At 32.3% G+C, this 26706-nt stretch overlaps 4 protein-coding genes across 4 annotated transcripts; 1 reads left to right on the forward strand and 3 right to left on the reverse strand.

Annotated features, from left to right (window-relative positions):
* Positions 1–728: 728 nt before the first annotated feature.
* Positions 729–5884, reverse strand: LOC110992152 (mannose-6-phosphate isomerase). The gene is made up of 6 exons (XM_022257852.2): positions 5164–5884; positions 4931–5072; positions 4068–4241; positions 3096–3263; positions 1286–1488; positions 729–1042 (listed from the first exon to the last, which is right to left on the reverse strand). Exons 1-6 carry the CDS (start codon positions 5479–5481, stop codon positions 839–841), a joined length of 1209 nt encoding a protein of 402 aa, XP_022113544.2. The 5' UTR covers positions 5482–5884; the 3' UTR covers positions 729–838.
* Positions 5885–5965: 81 nt separating this feature from the next.
* Positions 5966–8011, reverse strand: LOC110992189. The gene is made up of 2 exons (XM_022257904.2): positions 7911–8011; positions 5966–7655 (listed from the first exon to the last, which is right to left on the reverse strand). Exons 1-2 carry the CDS (start codon positions 7990–7992, stop codon positions 7141–7143), a joined length of 597 nt encoding a protein of 198 aa, XP_022113596.2. The 5' UTR covers positions 7993–8011; the 3' UTR covers positions 5966–7140.
* Positions 8012–9154: 1143 nt separating this feature from the next.
* Positions 9155–20184, forward strand: LOC110992211 (homeobox protein rough-like). Its single transcript, XM_022257931.2, has 4 exons — positions 9155–9483; positions 18362–18482; positions 19085–19198; positions 19645–20184. The coding sequence occupies exons 1-4, from the start codon at positions 9180–9182 to the stop codon at positions 19754–19756; spliced, it is 651 nt and encodes a 216-aa protein (XP_022113623.2). The 5' UTR covers positions 9155–9179; the 3' UTR covers positions 19757–20184.
* A 304-nt stretch (positions 20185–20488) lies between these two features.
* LOC110992190 (heterogeneous nuclear ribonucleoprotein A1) lies at positions 20489–25892 on the reverse strand. The gene is made up of 8 exons (XM_045629216.1): positions 25741–25892; positions 25528–25582; positions 24953–25176; positions 24363–24607; positions 23537–23719; positions 22869–23057; positions 21846–21939; positions 20489–21004 (listed from the first exon to the last, which is right to left on the reverse strand). The coding sequence occupies exons 2-7, from the start codon at positions 25555–25557 to the stop codon at positions 21857–21859; spliced, it is 954 nt and encodes a 317-aa protein (XP_045485172.1). The 5' UTR covers positions 25558–25582; positions 25741–25892; the 3' UTR covers positions 20489–21004; positions 21846–21856.
* Between the last annotated feature and the right edge of the window lie 814 nt (positions 25893–26706).

The raw sequence follows: 26706 nt of genomic DNA on the forward strand, positions 1-26706 counted from the left end.
ATCTTATAGTAAAATAATAAAATTCATAAAAATGTATTATAAGAGAAACTTGATTATTGTTTTAAGATTATAATCGCATTTTACGGTGAATCTTGAAACACTATTAAACGCCATAGTATATCTAGGTCAAATCTAATAAAATTCTCGTGTTTGTCATAAAACTACTTCGAAATGGCTCGACCGACTTTCGTGAAATTTTGTGTTTCGTGAAAATACATACAACGCTTAATTTTCATCCATCTACGATTAACCCCCGTTTTTTTGTTCACTCGGGGCAGCATAATAAAATGTTCCATGTATTATGTAGTCTGTACTAAATAGGTAGGAAAAAATCACATTAAGGAGAAACAAAGTTCGCAGGGGCAGCTAGAAAATATTTGAAGAACTCAGGTATTATGAGTAAATCAAAAATATTTCAGTTATTTATATGTAAATTTAAATTATTATTTAATACCTACCTACTGTGTCCTACATTGTGAAGGCTTCGTTTTCACAGCCAACTTGTTTTACTTACAATTAAACATAATATATTACTCACGGATTCTTTAAGTAGGGATGGAAGGGTAATGCAACTGAGCCGTTATCATTAAGCATCTTCATAAATTTAACTTGGGTGACTGTAAAATATCGACAAAAAGCCCTTCCAACTATACTTATCAATTCCGTATAAAAAATGCTAAAAAATTTTTTAATTACACTTTAACGTGGGCAAAATAGATTAGTTTGTCTAATCTTTCAAAAAATATATTATTATCCACAGTTTAAAAATCGAATATAATATCTGTGTGACTAAAAACTACATAAAAAACAAAACAAATTTAAATTAAGAACAATTTTGTCAAACATTGCAAATTGCTTGATATGCCTCAATATAGCTTTCGGTGGAAGTCAAAGTCAGCTGCCGGCTCGCCTTCAAGAATATAACGACGCCAGGGCGAATTAATATTGGTTCCGTATCACAGGCTTCCCCTGACCCAGATATTATTATCATGATACTAGGGCTAGGTCGCACTATTGTGTTGTAGGAATCGCCGGGTTCCACCTAAAATTTATAGAACAATGATCATATTATCATTAATAAAAGCTTTACCTCTACATATATATTATTTGTTATATTTTGCTGATATATTAAACCTTTAATATTGGGCATTTTTGCATACAAAATCATTAGGACAATGGTAGAGCCTTTTTAAGGAATTAAAACAGTTTCTTATCATTAAGGCTCTACCGTGAACATTATTAAGGAACTAAAGAAAAAACTAGATATAATAAATAGTTTGTTAACCCTGATTTTAACAACAGCAAAATCTGGAACAGGTGGTCTCCAAATACAACTATTTGGGTCTTCTATTTGTGGATTGAACAACATTTCACTCGGGTGGTAACTGTTGTAGTCCAACATATCAACTAGTGTTGCCACATCAATGTGCTTTGGGGTGAGACCAGCTCGAACCACATTGTCTGAGCAAGCCATGCATTCTATGCAATCTGAAAAAAGAGGTATGAAGCTGATCAGACCCATTTTTCTTCATTCTGGGGTTTCTTTGAAATAGAAAGTAAGTCATTATATAGTATATTTCATTACAAGTGCGGAAAGCCTGTCATTGCAACGAGTTCCGACGAATGTCTACCCGAGCCGAGGCGCAGCCGAAGGTGAGGGTTGACAGTCGGGACGAGTTGCCATGACGGTACCGCACGTGTACTGAACGACTATTTTTAATACAGTTGCGAAAAAATAAAGCAATTTAATTAAACTATTTGCTTTTTTTCTATTCTCTCTACGGAATAAATTCGTTGCACGTAGATATGTAGCGACTTATATGTTTCCGGTAAATTGTTCTCCGAAGCATTTTATGCAATTATACTGCGTTCGGGTGGTATTCATTCAAATAAAATATCGTCGAAATTACTCATTTTGTGCAACAAATAACTCAACTCGAAAGAACATTTTTGGAAAATGGCGCCAACCGCAAAGAATATGAGCAAAGCTTGTTTTTTCTTTTCTTCACCCATTTTGGGTAGGCAAAGGGAACTTGGCCCATACAGCCAATTCTTCAGTAGACTATTTTTATTGAAAGAAAACCAAATCTAACTCATTGAGTCCAATCATTAAATCTGATATTGAAACAAATAGTAGCTTCTTTTTAAAATATTTGCATGAATCATAAAAACTTCTGTGATTTTTTTTAGTAAAAACTTAATGGTTAGTTTTTTCTTTTTAATATTTTTTTATTGATATGAAATATAATAAACCTAACCTAACTTATTGAATCCAATTATTAGTAAACTTTTTAATTTAAATACGTATTTGCAGATTTTATAAAATTCTTTTTAATATTTTTTTAATTGATATGAAATGAAAAGAAACCTAACCGAACTTATTGAATCCAATTATTATAATATTTAGAAATCATATATCATAAAAACTTCTATGAATCTTTTTAATAAAACCTTCGTGGTTGGTTTTTTCTTTTTAATACACATTGTTTTGACAGTTGGCAAAGAAAACGCACGAGTGCGGGAATGGCAAAGAAAAAGCACGAGTGTGTAATAGCCCACTTTCCGAACGCTATACCTCCCTGCAATATGTCACTTTTTGAGCAACTGTATTAAAAAAGTCATTAACAAATGACGATTCAATCATCACGTGAACACGCAAAGTGCGCTTGCGTTTTCAAAAACAAGGCTTCGAAAACGCGGGAAACAACCAAGTACACTGACGTCTATTCTGAGGTGGGATAAACTGTTAATGTATTTATTTATTTATTTTTTATTAACACTTCGTTACATTACAATATAAACATTGAACATAATTAAATGAAAAGGGCAACTTAAGGGCCTTATCAACCGATCTCTTCCAGGCCACCACTTAACCAATTGTAGTATGCGATTCCCTGTATCTCAAAACACTCATATATCGAGCTATGACTATGTAGTTAGGTATCAGCTTAAATAAAAATTAACATGTAAAACAGATAAACATCGCCTTGAACAGCATACCCTAGTCAAATTTAGTCAAAGTTGTAATAAGTTAAACCTTTTTTTGTAAGAGTGCCGCAGCAATTTTGTGTTGAATTAAATTATAAAATACTTACCACCACTGAGATATGCATGGGGCAAGTTGGGTTTCAAAAATATTGCTTGGCCAGGCCTCAGTTGCATATAGTTCATGAAATACGGAGCCCAACATCCCACATCTCCAGGATAATCTGAATGCAGCCGATTTAGTAACGGATAAAGAAGTGATGACTGAGTTGATAGTTCTGTAAATTTTTTTAAGTTAGATTAGTTTTATGTTAATTATATATGACGGAACAGATATTAATGTGGGTAGATTATTTTACTACTTATGTAAGACATATCTTCTAAAATCTTATATCATTATTATACTATATTAAACCATTAATATAATAACTTCTGACTAGCTGTGAGAGTGAGAGACAGGTGACAGTCGATTAAGACTGTGATCCATGCACCTTTGAATAAAAATAAATAAGAAGGTAAATAAACAACAAGGTGTTGAATGTTGTTTGCATATGAAGGAAACAATCAGTGTTGCAAACGAAGAAATATGACTGTCTCTGGTTGCATATGGTACTTTATTGCAAAACATAGGCCTCAATAAAGATTTAAATTGTTTGTTCTACGATATAGCTCATCAATTACAATGGTTAATTCATTTACTTAAGGTATTATTAGGTTCGCATAATGGCGAGGACAATGCAATGGTCACATCTTCTACATATTATGATAAATTTATTTTTAATACAATTTTTTAATCACTTCTAAAATATATATATATATATGTATTAAATATACAACTAAATGTTATATATATTAAATAAAATTTACTTTAATATTAGCAACTTACAAAATATATATTTTACAATGTAGCATACACAGACAACATACATATAAGTGAATACAATAAATGTATAATGTAAATTTCTAAGGTCAGAGCAAATTACCTAATTTCTTAATATTATCTTATTTTACTTATCACATACAAGTTTCTTTGTTTCATTTACAAAAAAAGAAAGTTGCACTTGCAACATTGTTCAACTTGCCTTCAGTTTGCAGTCTATTCAGCAGAGACTCAAGACCATTTACTATTTTGTTCTTATCACATGACATTAAAGAATGGAAGGCATCTTTAAGCAACTTTGTACAGTCACCATCTCCACTGTTAAGTATTGGGTTCACAACATCTTCAGATAAAATTTGTTGTAGTTCTGGCAAATCTGTAATATAGTAAAAACAACACTTTAATATACCAAAAAAACCTTTGATCACATGTAAAGTGGAATGCCATTAATGATATATTGCAATTACATTCAGTTTGCTATTAGACCCAATACCATGAGGAGCCATTAGAAGTAGATAAATAATTTTCATTTTACAGTCAAAACCGTTAACAACTACTTTGTTTAGTACATGCATGTTCTTCTATAGTATTAGGTACTTCAACAACATCATCAGCTGTTACAACTATACGTTTTTATAACCAAATATAAGTAGTCCCTTTGATGCTATTAAAACAGATTTTGACTGTATATCTTTAGAATGCCAACTCAGCTATGATGTTTACTGCATAATGAACAATAAATTTAAGAAGAATAAAAATATGTTTATTTCGGAACATAAGATCATCAAGGTATCACTTATTCAATGTCATAAAATTCGAACATGTAGGCATTCCTACTCATTGGCAAAGAAGACAGAGGGTGTAGGCAGAGAGAAAAATCCAACTTAAAAACTCTCGTACTCTTTTAAATAGGCCAGTGAAAGGTCTTTTTAGCTTCTTATTAAATGTATGGTCAAATAAAAAAATCTTTACTAAATGGCTTAAGCATTAACTCTTATATTAATATAAGAGTTCAAGTGGAGAGAGTGGAGTTAGCTAATAGAGCATGTCTTCACATTAACTTACTAATAATAAAATTCTTGATCTCTGAAATAGGTCTGAAACCGCATAAACCCTCAAATGGTGTTAGTGCAATAGCCAGTTCAGGTTTGTGATTGGGATCTTTATACAAATCTGGAAAGGTTTTGTGCAGTTCTTCCGCATGTTCCTGAATCAATAGAATATAAAAACAGTTAACATGTAATGTAGTAGTTAAACAATTTTATACATATACATTTAGATTCAAAATGAAAGCTCACCTTTGTAGGATGTGCTTGGATAGACAATGCCTTTCTTACTGATAGAACTTTCAGCAGAAAAGGCACCAAAACATTAAACTTTTTTCTTACATCTGGACCAACAGCATCTAAATTGGTCTTCAAATACTCTGACAAAGGTATGTCTCTTTCTATAATAATTGATGGTCCATTTGGATGTGTACCCATCCATAACTCAGCATAGGGTTTCCCATTATCAATAGAAACCGAAGAATCAGCACTTGCAACTAGCCTTGCTACTGTACTATTCTGTCCCAGCTTCCCCCATTCATAATTTTGAACTTTGCATTGTAGTTCCATTATTACAAACTGAACTGTATATTTTTTTAAATAGGGTAGGTATCAGAAAACCTTTAAAAACATAGAAGTCCTTTCAGCAGCATGCAATTCAAATATTATTCCTGGCGATTCTAATGGTACGAATACTACGAAATACGTACTTACTAAAAATATTTCAAGAACGATATGTAAGATCTTGAGCTATTAATATAATAGTCACGCCATGTACTAACCACTGATATTTCTTGAATGACCCTAATTGTATAAATTGATTCTCTATTATCTTGCCTTTTATCACCAATGTATGTCTTTGCTATTTGAATTTTAAGTAAGTGGCATTAAGCTATATTTTACATTGAACATATCTTTGACTACATAATATTTAAATTTTTTACTGAGACCGAGTAGTCAGTACTCAGTAGCGTAGAGAGCTCGAATTATTTTTTTTTATTGTCAAGTCTGTCGGCTAACGGCTTTCGAAGTGTGAAGTATTAACATTGACTGCTAACGGTTAAGTCAAAATGACAGCAGTCAGCAATATGTCTAGTTCTAAATCATATTTACGATAAATGCCTACTCCAGCTTATAGGAATTTCACAATAAAATGTGTTATCGATATTGACTAAGCTTACACTATTATTGTTTGTAGATATGATAACGTGTAATACTGGAAATGGTTTTATACACAAGCACTTATACCTATAACACTAGAAAATAGAAACCACTGCTACGACCAACACATCACACTATGGGGCAATACAATATAAACGTACTGTGCATTACACTATACAAAGACCAAAACTGTAAGCTTGATTACATCACAAGAAAACCTATGAGATCAGTATTTACCGTGGTGTTCTGTGGTTGTTTTATATTGTCTCCGTTGCTATTTAATGTATATTCCGAAGCAAATATCACCAGTCATTGAGGGTTGAGAGGTTGGAGTTAAAGTTAACGGAAATATCACTAACAACATTCGTTATGCAGACAACACACTGTTTTAATAGCCTATCAATGGACGATTCCCAAATTTAAAATTATAGTTTTCATGAAACTAGTGAAGGAGACGGTCTCTCTATTAAAGCAGTAGAGACGCAGGTGATGGTCATTTCTCGAAACGACATCTTAAGGCCTAATCTATCTGTTGTTGTAAAGATGCTGAAACAAGTATGACAATACAAGTATTTAGGAACTTAGGTAACAAACGAGTGAAATCCTTATCAGGAAATTAGGCCCCGAATAGGAGTTGCCCGATGATCTATCAACAAAATGAAGAAAGTTAAAGTATTAATAACCGAGAACTTATTAAAGAAACACTGTACGGGTGTGAAGCTGGAATAATGAAAGAAAAATACCCCCCGGCGCATAAAAGAATTTCAAATGTGGTGTTATCATCGCATGCTTCAATAGACTCGATCCAGAAGATCTCAACAATAAAGTTCTTAATAGAGTAGGTATATTGAAAAAACATATGTAGAACATGAAACACCTGAAACAGAAGTACTTACGTGGGCCACATGTTGCGTCTTCACCTAGACGGTAGCCCGTTTTGTACTTTTATGCAATTATAGGTAGGATAATAAAAAAAATATGCTTCTCCATAGTGACTATAAATACAGATACTTATCACACCTAAGAATTCAAAACAAATTATTTTTTTTAACTTTTTAGCTTTATGCCCTAAGTAAGATCAAATCCTTTACGTTTTAAATATTCATCAATATCTATTTTCAAGGTATCTAAAACAGACTCGGAGGTTTTTTCGCTTAGATTTTCTACTTCCTTTACGTTTTTAATAGAAAATTCGAAAGGTCCCGTGTTTTTATTGGGTATGGAGACTCCAGAAAGCCCTCTGTTGAATATTTCAACACTGATGGATTCGTCATTCGCTTCACAAGCGTTCGCCTCATTAAAAGAAGATATTTCGTGAACAGCTTCATTATGCCTAACGTGTTTATTCGTAGGGTTTAATTTCATTTCCAAGTCCTTAAAGTCCAAGTATGGATACTTTTTCCTGATAACTAATTGTTCATATTGCTTACGATCTTCGTCATTTAAGAAGCATCTGGCTGAAATATTTTTACCGAACTCTTGGGTTGTATCTTTTATTTTTCTAATTGCACTTTCTAGGTTGGCTGCCATTTTCTTGGTTCTTTCAATTAAACTACCTTTGCATACGCGTATGTTACTACTTCCTGGAACGAGAAACTATAAATAGTTATGATTAATAAAAACAACCTATAAGTAAGGGAGGCAAGTGTAATCCCAGCGTAAGATTCAAAATCGCACTAAGCCCCAAACTTCGCCACTGAAGGTAAAATTCAGCGCTAACCCTTTTTACGTGTTGCATAGCATGTATCTATGTATGTATGTATATATAATGTGGTAATATACATATACGTATCTAACTAGATAAATTAAAATCGTTATTTAATAGGTTTGATGATTACCATTTTTGTTATTGTGATAAAAATATCTATTTAAGGGCATATTATGACTGATTGCTAAATGAAAAAGTAAAAGCACCATCATCCAACTCAGTGCAGATCCAGACATATTTTTATTTGTATCCCAATTTATAGACTTCGATTTAATATTGAAAATTTTATGAAATGCCTCGAGAGTACTATATATGTCAATATAAATTCATGTCAAATATTTTTTTAATCAAAATATAACCCACAGATTAATATTGAGATAAACTCAAAAAACTGACACTAACTAAAATTTAAATATGTATCTACCTACGTCACGTAAATGTTGAAAAGTTACCTTAATATAATCACACTTATATTGTATTTGTGTAATTACATTTTATTTTAATAAATACATTAACAAAAATACCTTATTATATAAATACCTTTAAATAAAATATTTTATTTAAAGTGCATATTTTGTTTAACCGATAAGGTTCCCACCCAGGGATGTTATGGAGCTCCGTAACCGTAGCCGAAACAATAGGTTTTTGTAAATAAGTTTCATTACTCACAAAAAGAATTAAAAAGAAAACATTTAATTTGTTATAGGTACATAGGTTATAAGTTAATATGTGAAAAGCTAAATGTTTTTGCAAAGCAATCAAATTTATAGCACTTTTATTTTAATATATAAAACTGAGGACGTTTATAATAATTACTTACCTATATGAACTAAATTATTACATACTGCTTGTGTTTATATTTTACTTCAATCTAATAACCGTAACCGAAACTATCCTAAACTAACGAATAAACCGAAATAATTACATATCCGTAATAATTTTATTCCTATATCGATATCGGTATCCAGATCCGAAATATCACATCCATAACATCTCTAATCCCACCCATTATCTAAATTTTATTATCACCATTTATTCTATTTCATTTTAAAATCTTTGAAATTTTCAACGTGTAAAATAAGTTTATACTTGTGAAAAATAAACTTATCTCACAACAAAGATGTATAAAAAATCACGCCTAATGGGATGGAGCACGACGCTAAAAGGCCCTCTCATTGGTGGATTTTCACCCTTTCCACGTTCCCATTTCCGTAAGGGGTGCAGAGGGCGGAGTTAGGCTCCTAAGGGATGGCGCACCTGACATACTTTAATGCACGTGCTCTCTGCGTCGGGATAACACGCATAAGAAATATACACGCATAAAAAGTACGTCCAACACCGCGTATAAAAAAATGCAGTAATTATATTTTAATAACAGTGTCATAACAAAAAAATTATAATGGAAAAAGTACCCGAAAAACCCGACGTTCCAACAGACACAACCATAAAAGCACCGAGACCGTCGTCACCAAGAAAATTTTTCGCGCGTATTTATGGTCATCTAGAGGATAATTCCACAGATAATGATCGAAATCGACCACAAAGAACTGAATCACATGAAAGTGGATCATCCTCGGATTTGGAAATAGGGGAAGTGGATACTCAAAGACCGCAGTGGCCCCAAGTTCCCTTACCTTTGTGTCCTCGTCCTATACTGATGCCTCATCATCAGCTTGCCTTCGGTGCTGGTCTCGCTGCGTTCCGTAAGTACTTAGCTATGTAGTTTTTGGAAATAGTATGAAGATATGCTAATGTAATTCCATAAAACTTAAAAAAATAGGTAGTTTATAAAAATATGTAGGTATTGTATTTAAAATACCAACTTTTTATGTATTTATTTAATTTTTAGCTGTGTTTTAATGTCATAAAAATATGGAAAAAATAAACTTAAAAGTTTAAAATCGTACATTTTATTAATTTAATTTAACAAGTTATTAATTCCGAATAAACGGTTAGTAAAGTTATACAATCCAAGTTTAATCGAAGTTCCCAACTGAATTGTAACCTGAATGGCGATTCATCAAGTTTAAGATTCAGAGACGTACGACTATATTATGCGGAATATGTATATCAAAAACGTTTTGGTCTTTGATATAATATCGGAGCCATAGTTCACAGCTCATCCTATCCTACTTAATATTAATTTAAAGATAATTTAATTAATTAGTGGTGACTTCAATAATCTTTTCCCTTAATTTACAAAGAAATATACTAGACAGGAAAAATATATACTTAATACAAAAACTATAATATTCAAAATAGAGTTTAGGAATTAAATAATAAGAATATATTAAAATTATCTTTCAAAATGGCAAACAACACTTATTGTAAAACAAATATCGCAAATTTATTAGAAGTAGCCTGTCTAGAACCAATCCCAGGCCCTTTTATCAACTAGATAATCGTTAACTTTATAGTAAGACTTTTTACACGGCTTTACTTTTATATATTTCTTAAATTTATAAATCCAAGGTTAAAGAGCCTCTGGGATTTTATTAAAGAAAAGTATCCCTTTCCCCAAAAAAGAATTACTAACTTTAGATAGTCTAGTACGCGAAAACATTATGCGTATGTTCTATTCGAGTAAACTTATCATTATTTTTGAATAAGTACATAATATTTTCATAAATATATTGAAAATTATTACATAAAAGTGAGGTAAAGGATCTGTTTTGTAATTCGTAAGTAATGTATATAAATATTTTATACATTCTAATTCGATTTCGATCCTTTTATACGAGCGTACAGGTGAGCCTCCAACTTTTTATTACATTAAAAAAAACTTGACATCAGATGAGACTCAGGAAGCTCAGGCTGGCAGGAGCCCGTTTACCCCTTCTTATATGAAAGAAATGTCTATGGTGATCTTAGGCTTATGATAGGCTTCTAAACATTTATTTCATTAAAGTAAGTACCTATACCTGCAATAAAAATTAAATACAAAGACAGTCGCTTTTATTAAAAATGTGCCAAACAGATTTAAGTTGCTGTCACGCCTGACTTTCAGTGATACTGACTTGGAAAGAATCTGTATCCACAACTTTCTCGTAAACTAAATCGAGAAAGGCTTTTTTATGAGGTATTGCAACATAGGAAACAATACTAGTTTCATTAAAGATATATTTTTATATATGAGATGTAAGTTAAATTATTTATTCAAGTAAGCCATGATCTATTTTTTCCATTTACTTAAATTAATAATTTAGTTACGTTTAGATGGCTGTTAACTTTCAGAATATTTTGTGATCACCGATTTCGTATTTCGTAGAGCAATCGAAACATTTTAAAAGAACTTTTACGATTAACAAGATTCGAATAAATAGGTTAAGGACATTCAGCGAGTGTTGCTATGTACCTTACTTTTGTTATTTAATTTGATATATTTTACAAATACTGAGATTGCTGCATTTACTTTGTATGGAAACGTGATTCGATATCAATAGCAAGTAGGTTGAACCTACTTGTGTATTTTTATTACTCTCTATTCGTACGTAAAAAAGATATATACATATACGCATATATAAATCATTGAATTACACTTAACAATAATGTTACCATGGAGGAAGGGTTGTAAACTGAGTTTCTTCAACTCAAGGGGAGAATACTCGACCAGTCCAGGTGACTCGAAGGCACCAGTGTCTTAGGTCTAGATGTTGCATATATAACCATCATTAGCGGCCGGAATAACTTCGTTAGCGCGATTCAGAATATGACGTCATCAAAGTGATTGTAGCCGTAGATTATAGGCACATTAAAAGTGTAAATACAGGTAGGTAATGCAAGTTGATCTTACCATCTTACCGCTACAAAGCGATATCAGGACCAACAGAAATTAACATGATTGAAAAAAAAACAACATTTATTCGATGCCATCTTTTCGACGTACTTTTAGCCTAATAATAAACAAGGTTCAGGGTGGGTATAAAACACTTTGTTGACACAATAATACTAAATCAGATAGTAAATACTAGCCTAAAAATAGGCGGTGATACTGAGAGCAACGGACATATACTTATTTGTAATCGCAATTTACGCCATCGTTATTATTATATTTAATAAAATACTTGAAAAGAAGAGAAAAATAAATAGGATAGGACGGACCACTTAAAAAACAAATAACGCATTCGTTTTCATCTTTTTCATTGCGATTTTACTTAAATCAATATAATAAGTGTACAAAATATATCTCACCGTGTTACGTAACTAGATTAATAAAACATTTGAAGGAAAAACTATTTATATTCTTCATTCTAACGTTGAATAAAAATGAGATAAGGAACTCTTAAGAATTCTGGACATCCGATCCACAAAGACATAAAAGGCTCGAAAATAAAATATCACTAGAAAAATACTTTGAATAAATATAATGGACAAAACCTTCTTCATATTTAATCCCTTCTCACTCAACTCTTTGGACGGTCTTTATGAATATTTGAGGAAAATTTTATCCTATGTTATAAGTACTTTGATAACCTTCATTTGGAGATTGTGATTAATTTTACGCAAAGGGTAACTTAAAAAATATTAATTACATACCAAACAATAAAATAAGCGTAATGGAACGTATTTTCTCTCTCTTTAAGTAAATTTAAATTTATTGTCTTTATTAATAATAAATTATCATCGAATTTTATGACTATAATTATTATGTATTATGAAGTTCGGAACTTTTACACTTCTTTACTTTTCTTTAATGAGGAATAGATCGCATAATTGCACCACGTTTTTTCAAAATTTATTGTATATATTCAATATTATTTGAATCTTGTATGTGAAATAAATATATCATTTAAAAATAAATGAATCAGTGGCGCTACAACCTTTTTAAGTCTGGGCCTCAGATTTCAATAGCTGTTTCATAATTATTTGTCTTCAAATCTAATAGGCACATAGGTGATCAGCCTCCTGTGCCTGTCACACGCCGTCGACCGTTCGAGCATATGTTTAGTACGCACATAGCAAGTCTATCCAGCACACACACGGCACAGCCGGGATCGAACCTACGACCTCAGCGATGTCAGTCTCTAAAACATATCACATGTCATTTTATTACGACATTTGTTAATTTTATAATTTGTAACCCGATCTTGGTTCGTATATACCTACTTATATATATTCATAAGAAATTCACCCGAAATATATCGTTTGTTGCATCAAATTTGAGTACTAATATGAGTTCGTACTTTTGCGTCATGTCTCAAACACAATCTTATTAGCGCGACAAGTCGATAGAATCCTTTTGCCTGAAAATAGAATCATAATGGTTTGTCGCGTCGTTTATAAGTGTCTCGAGGCTCGTGTCTGCGGAGGCGGAAGGCGGAGTGATGCGATTACCACACCACGACTGAATGCCCGCAATGCTGGCGGTGTATCCCATTCTGTTTCACTGTTGTGTGAAAATTGCCGGCAATTTTGCTACACCGCGGTAAAATCCATTGTTCAAGTCTTATAACTATTACGGAACAGCGGTCCGTGAAACTGAATAATGAAAATTACTTCTGGCGAAAATTATGAAAACAGATGTTTGGTTTTCGTGTAATGATTATATAAAGGAAACTGTTTGGCTATAACGGCCTGTCCCGAAGGCACTGATGGGTATTTTTATTTTGAAATAAATATAATCTGTTTCTTAGGGATAGTATTTTTTAATTGATTCACTTACATAATAATCTACTCTATAAAATCATATATCTTTTTAGTATTAGTGTTAGTTTTTCTCTTCAAAGCCCTTGCGACGCAATTAATATCAAACTGGTTTATTTACTGTTCGTTCGAGATTTGGTTTCAAACTCGGGAAAATAAACGTAATATTTTTAACTAAATAATTTAGTATGATCACCGATTTTTTCTTTGAAATTCTATAAAAATATCCTTCGTTCCTATGATTATATGTATTTAAACAGCTTTACCCGTTCATTTAAATTTTTTTGTGCATATTGTACTTTTGATAAAATATTGAAACATAATTGTAAAAAACCTACACGGGAATATAGATAAGGCAATAAAAATATGGCTAAAAAACACATTCTGGATATAATATCATATATAGTCACAGTATTAAAATGTTTTCTAAATAATAAGATTACAAACCTCATTATTTACTCAACCAATCGTTGGACAATAAAAAAGATTGCTATAATTGTTAATTGTGCGTAGTCTGTGAGACGTGACACCCCGTGAGAGCTAGCACGTGCGCTGTCCACTGTTTTGGAAACATAACATTGTGATTTGTATTAGCTTAGCCACAATTTGTATCACATTTTTACGTAAACATATTTTATGTCTAGTTAGCCGTCGATTTCAAACCTCATGTCGCACGTATTAAGATTTTGCTAGACTCCTGCTTTACACCACTGCAACTTGAACGAGAAATCAACGATGTATGACGTAACTGCCAATTGCTTGTGAGAGACGTGGACCATTATCGCCTAAGACATAAAATGGTCACCTTCTGTTAAACAAGGTTTATATATATGTAAAAGAAATAAAAAAAGTAGCTATAAAATTAGTTTAGAAATATTATTTAAGTATGAGATAAGAAGAACAATTTGAAGCAATCTGCCCCCGAGTTTAATAATATTCTTATTTATCGGTTAAAGCTTTCCTAAATCGACACGTAGATAGAATTGTACTAAGACTAGGTATCTATGAAGATTAATTCAAATAGAAGCTATCTCTCGATGCATATCAGTTTCAATAGAAAGCCAATGAAGCAAGCGCGCCTGGCAATAACTTTGCGAAATGAAAATAAAAGGTATTTAAAAGAAATCAGGTGTTCTTTAATCTCGATGTGATGGTCGAATAAATTTGTAATTAGGGGATCAGTAATGAATATTTAAGGGAGCAACCCCAATCTATGCTTATTGTTAGTATTGTTGATTAATCAGTCTTTTTAAATGGCGGAACAACATTAGAGGGGTAAAATAATAGATATTCGTAATACTTAAGCGATTTGAAAACTAAATCTTGTAATTTTTATTCGAACGAATTCGAAGAGATTTTCTTACAAGTTTAATTTGGAGAATTTTACGAGCCGATTATATTTTACCGTAGACAATAAAAGTCTATTAGAATTATCTTTGATTTACTAACAACCATTGCTTAGCGGTATGTCTGTATGAACTTGTGATATTAGTCTGTTAAATAAAAAAAATAGTGACCAAAATATTTTCAGTAATATTTTTAGAGGCACCAATACGCTTATTACTTTAGGTAGAAATGTTTTTTTTTTCATCATAATTACATAGTTAAGTTATACGTAGTAGGTTTTCGCGTTAATCACGGCAATAATGCTAGTTGAATGCGCGATGATTTAAAGTGACAACACTCAGTCAGATTATAACCCCATTGTGGCTCAATTACACACAAGTGGTGAGGGGACACAGCTGACGGCTCTCACCTTAAATAGTTAAATTTAAATAAACATATTATTAAAGTACTAAGGATTTATTTTAGAACTCGAATGTATTTTTTTATATATAGCGGGCCGGCTTACGTTTGGTGTAAAGACATTCCCATAATCAGTGGTTGTTAGACAATGCGTCATGGGACATACAATGTTTACTCATTACTTATTACGCACTAATGACTTCTTCGAAATCTAACTATAAAAATAAACGAGATCGGCATATCATGACAAAACGATTGTACGCTTCATAAGACGTACTTACTAAGAATCATAAAATATTGTGAGTACGAAAACCGCACATGAAGATTCTGATTATTCGCAAGGTGTCAACACTTGCATGGTAATACGGTAATAAGGTTAGAAATAGTTTGGAAAAATAAATAATTTGAAGGCCTGAATTGTTCTGTACAACTCAATATTGTTAGTGTAATCTCCCTCAAGCTGCCTTTTGTTTGTTATTGCTATATTATATCCGGGGAGTGGCATTTAGACAATAAACGTAAACGAGCATCACGCACTTTACCGAACTAACGATACAAAACATGCGAATTTGTACTTTTTGTCGAAATAGTAGTCTTGTTCTAAGTATTATGTACATATAATGTCTTCTTCGTAAAAAATAGTAAATGTCTCAGTTTATGTGATAGCAAGTTTTAGTAAGTATATTTCATAATCGTTATTACAATCAATTTATATCCATGTTACAACGACAAGCTATAAAATAATCTTATAAAAGACTTGTTTTTAATAAAGAATTTTCGTGTCTTTCGTTTCGCCGATTGTTATTGGCATCTATCTATGAAAGGAATGTTCAATTCAATTACTTAGTTCAGTATATATATTGGTGTTATCTATTAACATTTACATTATTTGTAAACGACATTATAAGCCTAAACCATAAGTATTGAAATTCGTTAATGTCAATAGTATGTAGGCAACTGTTAGGGCATCTTGATTCTTGACTAAGCCCCTAGCTAGTTAAGATAGAAATTTTAACAACTCAATATTCAAAAAAACAATATTACATAAATATTGAAAAATTATTGAATTCAGATTTTTGTTAATAGCATGATAATTAAATTAACATCATATGAAATAACATAAGTGACTTTTTAATTTACCACAATTGCGAGCGTTGATAATATTTTATGACAATTAAGTGCGTTCAATCGTAAATTAACAAATGAATCAGCTCGGACGTACAATATGGCTTCATTTCTGTTTGACACCAGTAACGACAGTTGTTTAATAGAGATTTCCGTAGGTCCTGTGATTAATAATTGATTTATTTATTATTTTTACCAACATAATATTTAACCAAAAGGTATTGAAGTTTTGTGGATTTAAATGCGCTTATTCATACAGTTAATTATTTACGGTTAGAATAACTTTATTTCTCATATGAATTTAAAAAAATTCGCTTACTGAGAAAAACATTACAAGACTAAATAATTATTACTAGAACGCACAGAAGGTACCTATACAAAAATTCACAAAACAAATACAGTAACAAAAATGCAGGCAGACACAACAAACTCGAAACGGTCAACCAAGCAAAAACATAGGTTTAGGATTGGACTTTTAATTTAAGACAATTATCATGGAAAAATTGTGATAATCAAATGCGTTTTACTGTAAGTTTTTTACATGTGTGATACTGGTAAAATAATGACATTACAATTTAATATAATATATTTGACAAAGAGGTGTTTATTCGTAGAATAGTAAAATAGTAAAAACCACATCCCTGCTTCAGTAACAGTCACCACTAGAGAAACTAAAACTTTTAGACGCAGCTATATACCTATACCTACCAAAATTACGCTAGAGCTGCTAAACTATGACTCTTTCTTTGGGTGTTATAGAGGATTCTACGTTGATATTGCTCAACATGGCGTAAATAAAGAGGTATCAGATTTCAATAGATATCGATTATATCCGTGATTCACTTAGGGTCAATTTCCGGGACAATATGGTGCGGAATGAGCTCTTACAAGTAATTTTTTATTAGAAAATCACTTTCCGCTGATTGCAGGAACCAGAGAAACCTTATTTAGTGCCGGTAAGCTTTTAAACTGTAACGGACACAACACATGTTGTTATTAAAGATACTTATATCATTATTCTCGTGTATCTTTCCGAAACAAAATTTTTAACGTTAAATTTTTTCTCAAATACCAATAAATGTTGAAAAAAGGCGTCGTTTTTGTGTTTACTAGTTAGTAGCTTTACTAGTTTTCTCGAATTTAGAGATGCTTTCGGAGAAGCAATATTGGATATATTGTACCTTAATATACTTATACTATTTTAATCGCGCTTTATTGTACTTGATAAAAATGAAAGAAAAAGTTTTTTTTAATATCATGGCAGTTTTATACACCTACTGAGTTTTTGGTAATTTGTCGTATTCCGTTAGAAAGTGACAGGGTGATGGAAGTGACGTTTTGCGATAATTTTTAACATATGCATTATGCAAAAATGAACCATTTTTGAGATATCATGTTTTAAAAATAAGTAAGTACTTACGTAAGAATTAATTTAAATAATTAGATTAAACACTAGTTGTGTATCAATATTAAAATCACAAGAACATAGTAGAACAGAAATGAGATTTGATTTCCGCTTAGGCAACGTTTTTAAGGTAACTTAAAAACACAAAAAAGCGTGAATAAACTTACGACTGCAAATTATTTAAAAACGAAGGAACTCAAATCTTTTTTATACTCAATTTGTTACGGCACTTATTTTTGGATTTGTTTCATGGTCATTAGGTAACAGGCAAGGAGGTGATCAGACTTCTGATTTTGGGTCTAAGACTTGGCGGGTTCCTCACAATTTTTCTTTACGCTACGTACGTAAGTACGTTCAATGCCTTAATAGACAGACAAGTCACAGCCGGGGCTCGTACAACCACAAGCATGAGAGTCGCTGCCAACACTGCTCGAAGGTGAAAATATATCTCCCGGTTCGATTTTTGATATTGGAATAACCAAAGTAAATTTTTCAAACTTCTTACTACCAAAATCTTTGGTAAAACATAGTGACCTACATATATTTATGAAAAAATTTCTAGTATATTATCATATCCCAAACTTTGGTTTGTGAGGTACCTACTCTTGTGTTATAAATAGGTGTTTCGATAGCCCTTATTGACTTGCAAAATGTTTTAACAGTAGCCCGAAGAAGACGCAAAGAGAGCCGGCCGCGACGACAACGTACCACATTCTCTGCCCATCAGACACTTCGCTTGGAGCTTGAATACGCAAGAGGAGAGTACGTTGCACGTGCTAGAAGGTGAGTAGCATACTTCATATTTATTTGATGGAGTGGGAGTATGGAGTGGGAGTACTGGAGAGAAGTCGGGGTCGAGTATTAGATTGACCAAATCCAGAGAATTATGGGTCACGTCGCTCTCAACGGCGGTTTGGAGAGCGGAGGATAGACCAGAGTTGGTGCTGACTCGAGTAGTATTAGGTGCGTACCGATTAGGGCTTTCCAATTTGTATGCAACGATCAAAGCCTACAAGCAAAATTTGTGTACCAAATGGAGCATTAAAAACTTTAAACCGAAATATTTTCTCAGCTAGACTTAATTCCGCAATGAAGCATAGTGTGGTAGAACACATTTTTACCCTTTTTATTTTAATTTTCAAAGTAAATCCGTTCTCTGTGACATGCGTTGCTGATTTACGTCAAGACATGCCGATTTCCTCACTACAGTTTCCTTATGACTCAATGTCCTATAATCCCTAGATGGGGCAGATGGCGTCCATAGTAAGATCGTCGCGGTCGGTCTTAAGCCTACTAATTAATACTTTCCTTATAATCAATTTCATGAACACTTGTTTGTACACATAGACTAGAGGTGTTCCTTAAAACAATTTTATTTTTTGCAGATGTGAATTAGCGTCCGCCTTATCACTTAGCGAAACACAAGTTAAAATCTGGTTTCAAAACAGAAGGGCAAAAGACAAAAGAATTGAGAAAGCGCATTTGGACCAACAATACAGGTACGTAGTGAAAACACAGTTACACTAGTAACTCTAATGTTTATGTCTAGATATAGAATCTGACGAATATTAAAAAGATGAACGATTTGTATTTTTTTACTACACTCCAAAACTACCGAAATGGATTTCAACTTCTACAAATGAAATTTTTGTTTCACTATTATAATCTTATATTTATTTCTATAGTATTAAAAAAAACGTACAGCCCTTCGTTGTCATTTATTCCCTCCCGGGATTCGAACCCGAGACCGTGTGACCTACAGCGGAACATGCCGCTTATCCAACGTGGCTTAGGAGCAGTTATGGTTTTACATATTTATTAACTAGCGTGCTTCAAAGCATATAGCTAGATAACGTTTTTAATAAACAGTATGTGTTATAAACAAAACATTACAGCAATTACTAAAAGACATTTCCGTTAATGTTGAGTTAATTTCAATTTTCAGACAATTAGCGGCGGCATCCGGTTTCTTTCCGACCATGTTACCGCCGTCATACAACGCGCCACCCTGTCCCTGCTTACCAATACAACCTTCGTCCTTGGCCAATGATAAATAAACACGCACAACAAAATCTTCTGAATAGTACGTTAATCCGCTATTCTGTTATTTAATAGTGATCGTAGGGTTGAAAAACTTAAAAAAGGGATACTTTAATTTTAACCTTAATTTCTAATGACCGTATGAGAAAGTTCAAGGACATATTAGGGGTCATTAACTCCACCCAAATGCCATATTGTGAAGCAATATAATTTGTACTCCGGTTTCCTCAGGCAAAACATTTTATGATTCTAGACCTAAGTTTTTTTTAAATGCTTTTGATTGATACTGTTGTATGTAAATTAGGGTAGAAGGATCATTTTGTATATTATGCGTGTTAATTTGTTTAGTTATATTTCTTACGGATATTTTTCAAGAGGGTTCTTTTTAAAGTAGGATTTAATATTGATCGAATCTTAAAAGTATTTAAAGTTGATGCAATGATAGTTGTTTATATTTACATTAATTTATTTGTTATATGCTTTGCGACAAACTATTGTATATTAAATATCTATCTAAACAATAGACAATAATATTAAGTATAGACATTCATTTAGACTATTTGCATAGATTAATTCCTTTAAGCTTTCTTAATTTTTGTTAATAAAGTCTTTGTGTGTACTTAACACATTAAGTTATTTAAATAAAACATATGGTGTACATAATATTTATAAAAACTGTATTTCTGTACATAAAGATTTTAACTGTACTTTGTTTTTAAATTTGGAATTAGGTTAAATTAAAAGTCACATTTATTTCATAAGTTTATTTCCATCAAAACTTACCATGGCCTTTTCCACGAACGATGGCTCAGGCGTAGAAGAGTCCATGGAACATAGTGTTATTTTAAATATTGCACACAACACCAAACAATTAGAAATATACATAGCCTTAACGAAAAATAAAATTTGACATGACCGCGTAACAATTACAAATTCATTTGATGTACATAAGCTAAGATCAAAATATAAGTTGAACCAATCTGGAATGTCGGAGTAACTATGTAAAAGTGTATAAATATCATTTTCTTACTACCTAGGAACATATGCACAGTTTTCACAAAGAAAATAACGACTTCATGTCAAACTTAATAATAATTGGACAGTGTTCTGTGAATATAAGTAAAAACTGTGATCAGAAATAGGATTCCTCACATTACCTTAGGGTAATTGTGTAACCTAACCTATGTAGTGGTTTCCTCTCGGCCCTCACTAGTGCTGTCCTACTCTAACCTCCTGCCTAGTCTCATCTAAGCGCAACTTGGTACCTAAGTATTAGAAATCTCTTATAAATATTTGAACACCTAGCAAATAGAACATTGATATCAATGATGAATGTAATAAATCCTAGTTATAAAAAATAACCTACGTAATGTGCTGCTTATATATTTTATTAAATAACATAAAATTAAATCAATTAGCTATCTAATTTATTTCTAAAGTCAACTAACGAATGTCTGAAAATAACTTCATCTTATGCGCCAAGAAAAAACTCATTTGCGATTGTCACTGTTTAGGTTGTTGACACTTCGCGTATTGCACCATTGGCACATGGTTGTCGACATGACAGTTGACACATAACATGTCTGTTTAGAATTAACTTTGTGTATGATTGTAATGTCATAAATAAAATTGAAATGTTATTATTAATTACCATGTTATCACCGGCTTATTTTCTACAAAGTCTAAAGAATATCAGTGACTAGTGACACACACTGTGCAGTATTATAAAAATTTAGGTAACAAACACACGGGAAGAAATTAAGTTGTAAAGTATTTTGTTTTAAACCTAGGCAGTGTACGTAAATCTCTTCTTATATTTAAAACCTCCAATAACAACGCTGGCAATTGTAAAGCTGGATTTATTTATTGACCGTTGAATTAATTGCATTATTGTATTATTAGGAACGAAATACTAACTATAAAAAAACTGCAAAATCGAAAATGTAACCTACAGACATCCGTTAGTTACGCCACATCAAATTGTCCAGATTTTACGATATTACAAGTAACCGCCTGTCTAGTTAAAAAATCCTAAATACTATCGACGTATAATCTGGTCATCTCATATATCTGTCTATATAGATAGCATTGGCTAAGAATACTTACAAGAGATTGGATTAGAACCGCCGTTGATTACCACCACTTGAGGCATTACTGAAGTTACCACCGCCACCGCCGCCACCACCTGTGCTATAACCACCTATAAAAATTGTATAAATTAGTAGTTGTAGATACAAACAACAAGTCTGAAAACATAAGTTTTAGAATTTGAGAAAATACTTTCTCCTGTAGGCCTCACGTCATATCATAGCCATTTACATACTTTTTTTCATGATTATAGTTGGACAGTAGTTATATCCATAACTAGTTTTCATTCTGTGGACTCTACTATGCGGAGCTGTATATAGATACTTGGAAAAAAATTCTTAATTTAATTTGAAGAAAAAAAAAATGTAGTTGGTCCCAAGGATCTCTTACTGGCAATTTTTAAATTTCGAACATGATTTTAAACCAAAAAATATTGCATTCTATTTTTGAATGTTTGACTATTAATAAACAATTACTTTTCGTAATTTTTCACGATGGAGTGGACAAGAGTGAAAGCGCTGAACTGTTGTGGGTACTCTGCATTTTCAAATTGCTCAAAAATTTTAATGTAACGCTTAGGTTTGAGTAGGATACAATGAAGTCTCCCGTGTTGAGGACAAGAAAATAACTGTCTGGCGACGCTCCGCTAGAATACCAACAGTAATCAAATGGTTTGAGCGTCAAAACATCGACTTAGTTAGTCATGAGGATTGGCTTTCCTCCAGTCCGGACCTTAATCCTTTAGACTATAAAATTTAGCAGGTCTTAGAGAGGAAGGTCTGTGGTCTGAAGGTAAACCCTTTAAAAAAAGCAGTCACTGAAATCGTCACGAATATAGTGCGTGCTGCGATAGATGGCATTTCGAATAATTTTCCATTTCTATTCCTTAATTAATGTACTATATGTTGATATATCACTCAAAAACTGATCAGTCCTTTTGTTTTTATCATTTTATCCATTTATGACAGAACTTTGGGACCGCCTATGTAAAAGGCTTTGACAATTTGACAATCATATTAAATACTGAAAAATAATAGTTACCACCGCCATATGGCTGTTGCCTCTGTGCATTGAAGTTGGGCCTCATCGGTCCACCTCCAAAGTTCTGTTGATAACCACTTCCGAAGTTATCAGGACCTTGGCCCCAACCCTGGTTTTCGTAACCCTGGCTCCATCCACCACCTGAGTTATCCCAAGGATTCTGGTTATTCCAGCCGCCTTGGTTATAACCTGAAATATTAATTTTTTTCCAAAGTGATGTTTAATTCTAAAATTTTAGCTTTAGCTGACTAAAATATTTTGGATTGGATGGCAGCTGATGATGACCTTCATTATATTTTATTGTATTTGTGTGAGCAGCAAATTATAATTACTGTATTTTGAATTCTTTGCTATAATGCAGTGCAGCTAACTTGATTGAAAAGATGATCATAAATAAATAATTTTAAACAATAGATAATATGTAAGACATTACTATGTTCCTTACTACAACACTGCGTTAACTCCCATAATAGAAGAGAATCCTGTCAAATGCATTTACAATAGAAAATTTAAAACTTGTAACAATTATAATTTATGTAATAAGTAAGCCCAAGAGGCAAAATGGAAAAAGACTCCCCATTTTTCGTTAGATATTATTTCCTCTCAAGTAAGGTAGCCCATCTGATATACATAATCTTAACCCTATAATATAATGTCAATATATTTACCATATTCAACATCCTCACCAGAGTTCCAGTCCTGTCCCCCCTGCCGTCCCCCCCAGCCACCGCCGCGACCTCCGCGCCTACTCCCCCCACCCCCACCGCCTCCACCGCCCCCCCCAATCTCAGACTTCGATAGGGCTTTCTTCACATCTAATCTGTGCCCCTTAACCTTGTGGTTCTGTTGTACTGTAAAAAAATGCATTATATAGGTGTATTTGGCCTGTAGGCCTACATTTATATTGCACGCAAATGTAATAATTGTTCCAGGTTGAACTCTACTTAAAAAAAAAGATCTATTTATGTCCTGTAATGTCTGCTACTACATTTGTAAGAGAATTCAATTAATTTCATTCATTAATAGCTTTGTGGAAATAAGAAATATTTTGTAAGGAATATCTAAGTTCCATGAAATAATAAGCTTATTATTGGGAAGTTCATTAAATTTTGCAATAGTAATTATTAACCTTTATAATTATCTTCTTCATAATTAATATATCATTCAAGAAAATTATAATGACAAACATTAACTAATCTGGCAAAAATGTAATTGTAAATATAGATTAACTTGTTTTAAAAGTCTTAATATGCATGCAGATGTCAAAGGCATTGCATAGATCAAGATTTAATTGCAAGGTGGAAAAACTTGATAGGAAACATCAATTTTTGTTTTACTAGCTATGTTACATTACCTTTCTGGCTTAAACATCCTGTGCCATAACAAAGAAACCAGACAGAACAACACATTTCTTAACAAAAAAGTTGCACTACATAAACAATAATATTTAGATTATAATTTTCCTATTAAAGATATGTTAAAAGTCTTTCTTACAGCACACTCTATCAACAGGGTCATAATCATCAAACTCCACAAAACCAAATCCTCGTTTCTTTCCAGTTTCTTTCTCTGTCACAAGAATAACAGATTGAACTTCTCCAAATGAGCTAAAGTACTCCTTCAAATCTTCTTCCTCTATATCTTGCCTTAGACCTCCTACAAAAAGTTTTTTTACTGTAGCACTAGCATCGGGCCTAGCAATTTCTTCTCTGGGAACTGCACGTTTGGGTTCTACAACTCTGAAAGAAAACCAATTATATGTATTAAGGTACAAATTGTGGAAAGTCAATGTAAGCTGATTTTTAAGAGCTCTTGAAACTATAATTCTTTTTACATAAAAGTTGGCATATTTTACAGTCCTCAAACTGATATTGTGATTTGAGATATGAATTAGAATATGTTGCCTAATAAATTATTTATTTGGCTCTCAACCCTAAGGTTGTGCATTCAAATCCTGGCTCAGAAAAAACAGATACAGTTATGAAGAGGGTCAATGTATGGTCTGTGATAAGAAATCATAGGAGTTTTATATAATTTTGTATCAAATCTAAGTAAAATTTTGGTTTGATTGCCATTACACTTACCTGCCATCAATTTTATGGGGTCTGTTTTTCTGAGCATCATCTACCATGTGAGCTTGGGAATATGTGATAAAACCAAAACCCCTTGACCGTTTTGTTTGGGGATCTTTCATAACAACAACATCAACAATTTCCCCCCATTGTTCATAGAATTCTTTTAGTGAAGTATCAGTTGTTCGATAATCTAAACCTCCAATAAAAAGTTTCCTTGTATGCTCTGGCTCTTCCTAAAAAATATTTTAATTTAGTTATTAATGATACTAAGCTGTGGCTAATAATAAAAAACATTTATCCATTACTTTAGGTAGGTTGCCAATTGCCATATATAAAAAATATCTGACTAATGATTCTTTAATATATAAATGTAAAATGAGTATAACTTATGATATTAGCATAAGTAAATAGTATTTATGACTCACATATTTTTTTTCTTGGAGTATCCGAAGAGCGGACCATTTTGTATAATAAAAACAAAATCGATAATTCAGTGGATATAGAGAATCATATGGTGATATTAATTATACGTAACTAAAAATTTATATAATGCAAGATTTTTTTGTTACTAATTCGATACTTACGAAATCATCACCACCGCCGCGAGGTTTCATTTTAACTAGGTGTCGATTTTCTTATCTGTAAAAGATATTAAAAATTATTGTATAGGAATACAGTTTACGTAGCAACGAGAAAATTTGTTGTATCGAAATTATATTGATATACAGTGATGTATTCTAAACTATGCCTTCTCGGCAGTATAAAAAACAAATAGTAAAAAAAGTACTAGCAAGTACCTGTTTATATTATTAAGCAAAATCTCAAACCGCAATGAAAATTTAGAAATAAATGCCGACTAGCGATGCAAGCTGCGAACCATAAATCACCATCTACAGACTAGCTTCCCACACAGACTCTTAAGTTTCAACTACAAACCACAGGAATAACTGGTATAGCAGAACACACAAGAACAATACACAAAATCCCAAATTATTCATGTCACTGTAAACTGTAAACAGAAGACAAAACTACAAAAGTGACACAGTTGCCAATAAAGAGTTCCCGTGGTAAGAACTAAGAAGCTTAAATTAATAATATATAATATTCTTAAGCCTTATCTTTACTAATATATTATAAAAATATTTGTGAGGTTGTAGGGGATACTGTATCCTTGAATCTACGTACCTAACCGATTTTCACCAATAGAATGCCACCATATTTTTATGTGTCACAGGCCAATAAATTAACTCGAAAAATAAATATACTCTTCGTGGTAGATATACCACTGAATCTCGCTGTTGGCCTTAAGGGCCTTTACAGCTCAGCCAGGGTCAAATTTATGCCACGCCTCGCTTTTGTTGAAACACGAGTCAGGTAGCGAAAGATCCCTTTGTACACACCCCGCGCGTATTGGCTGAACGTTTTAAGACAACATGTTATTACTACTTTTAATGCTTAAAAGTTTAAGGTTAAGTTTTATATACAAATGTACGCAGTTATGTAAAATATTCATTCATTCATTATACATTCAGTACCATCCTCACCTCTTCTTTACAAGTTATTAGGGAGTTTTATTTATCACAACCAAATATACCTAAAATCTCAAAAATTGCAGAAGTTTGAAAATTTTAATAAATAATATGTTAATAACTTATTTATTAATTTAGTTCAAGCTGTAGCTTGACGTATATTTGTATCTTTATTTTTTAGACGATCCAATTTCTTGAAGTAAATATGAAATTTGGGCTTTCGTAACTGGAAAC

Source organism: Pieris rapae, chromosome 8, assembly GCF_905147795.1.
Source record: "Pieris rapae chromosome 8, ilPieRapa1.1, whole genome shotgun sequence".
In the NCBI taxonomy this organism is placed as follows: domain Eukaryota; kingdom Metazoa; phylum Arthropoda; class Insecta; order Lepidoptera; family Pieridae; genus Pieris; species Pieris rapae.

Excerpts from the sequence above, each read along its gene's own strand:
- LOC110992211 (XM_022257931.2), top strand. The coding sequence starts at position 9,180 with ATGGAAAAAGTACCCGAAAAACCCGACGTTCCAACAGACACAACCATA. Across the intron at positions 9,484-18,361 it reads TGCTGGTCTCGCTGCGTTCC|TAGCCCGAAGAAGACGCAAA; the intron begins GTAAGTACTTAG and ends ATGTTTTAACAG. Across the intron at positions 18,483-19,084 it reads TACGTTGCACGTGCTAGAAG|ATGTGAATTAGCGTCCGCCT; the intron begins GTGAGTAGCATA and ends TATTTTTTGCAG.
- LOC110992190 (XM_045629216.1), bottom strand. The coding sequence starts at position 25,557 with ATGAAACCTCGCGGCGGTGGTGATGATTTC. Across the intron at positions 25,177-25,527 it reads GCGGCGGTGGTGATGATTTC|GAAGAGCCAGAGCATACAAG; the intron begins GTAAGTATCGAA and ends AATATTTTTTAG. Across the intron at positions 21,940-22,868 it reads GCAACAGCCATATGGCGGTG|GTGGTTATAGCACAGGTGGT; the intron begins GTAACTATTATT and ends CAATTTTTATAG.
- LOC110992152 (XM_022257852.2), bottom strand. The coding sequence starts at position 5,481 with ATGGAACTACAATGCAAAGTTCAAAATTATGAATGGGGGAAGCTGGGA. Across the intron at positions 3,264-4,067 it reads GAATAGACTGCAAACTGAAG|AACTATCAACTCAGTCATCA; the intron begins GCAAGTTGAACA and ends AAAAATTTACAG. Across the intron at positions 1,043-1,285 it reads TTGCTGTTGTTAAAATCAGG|GTGGAACCCGGCGATTCCTA; the intron begins GTTAACAAACTA and ends TATAAATTTTAG.
- LOC110992189 (XM_022257904.2), bottom strand. The coding sequence starts at position 7,992 with ATGATGGTGCTTTTACTTTTTCATTTAGCAATCAGTCATAATATGCCC. Across the intron at positions 7,656-7,910 it reads TTATCACAATAACAAAAATG|GAAGTAGTAACATACGCGTA; the intron begins GTAATCATCAAA and ends TTCTCGTTCCAG.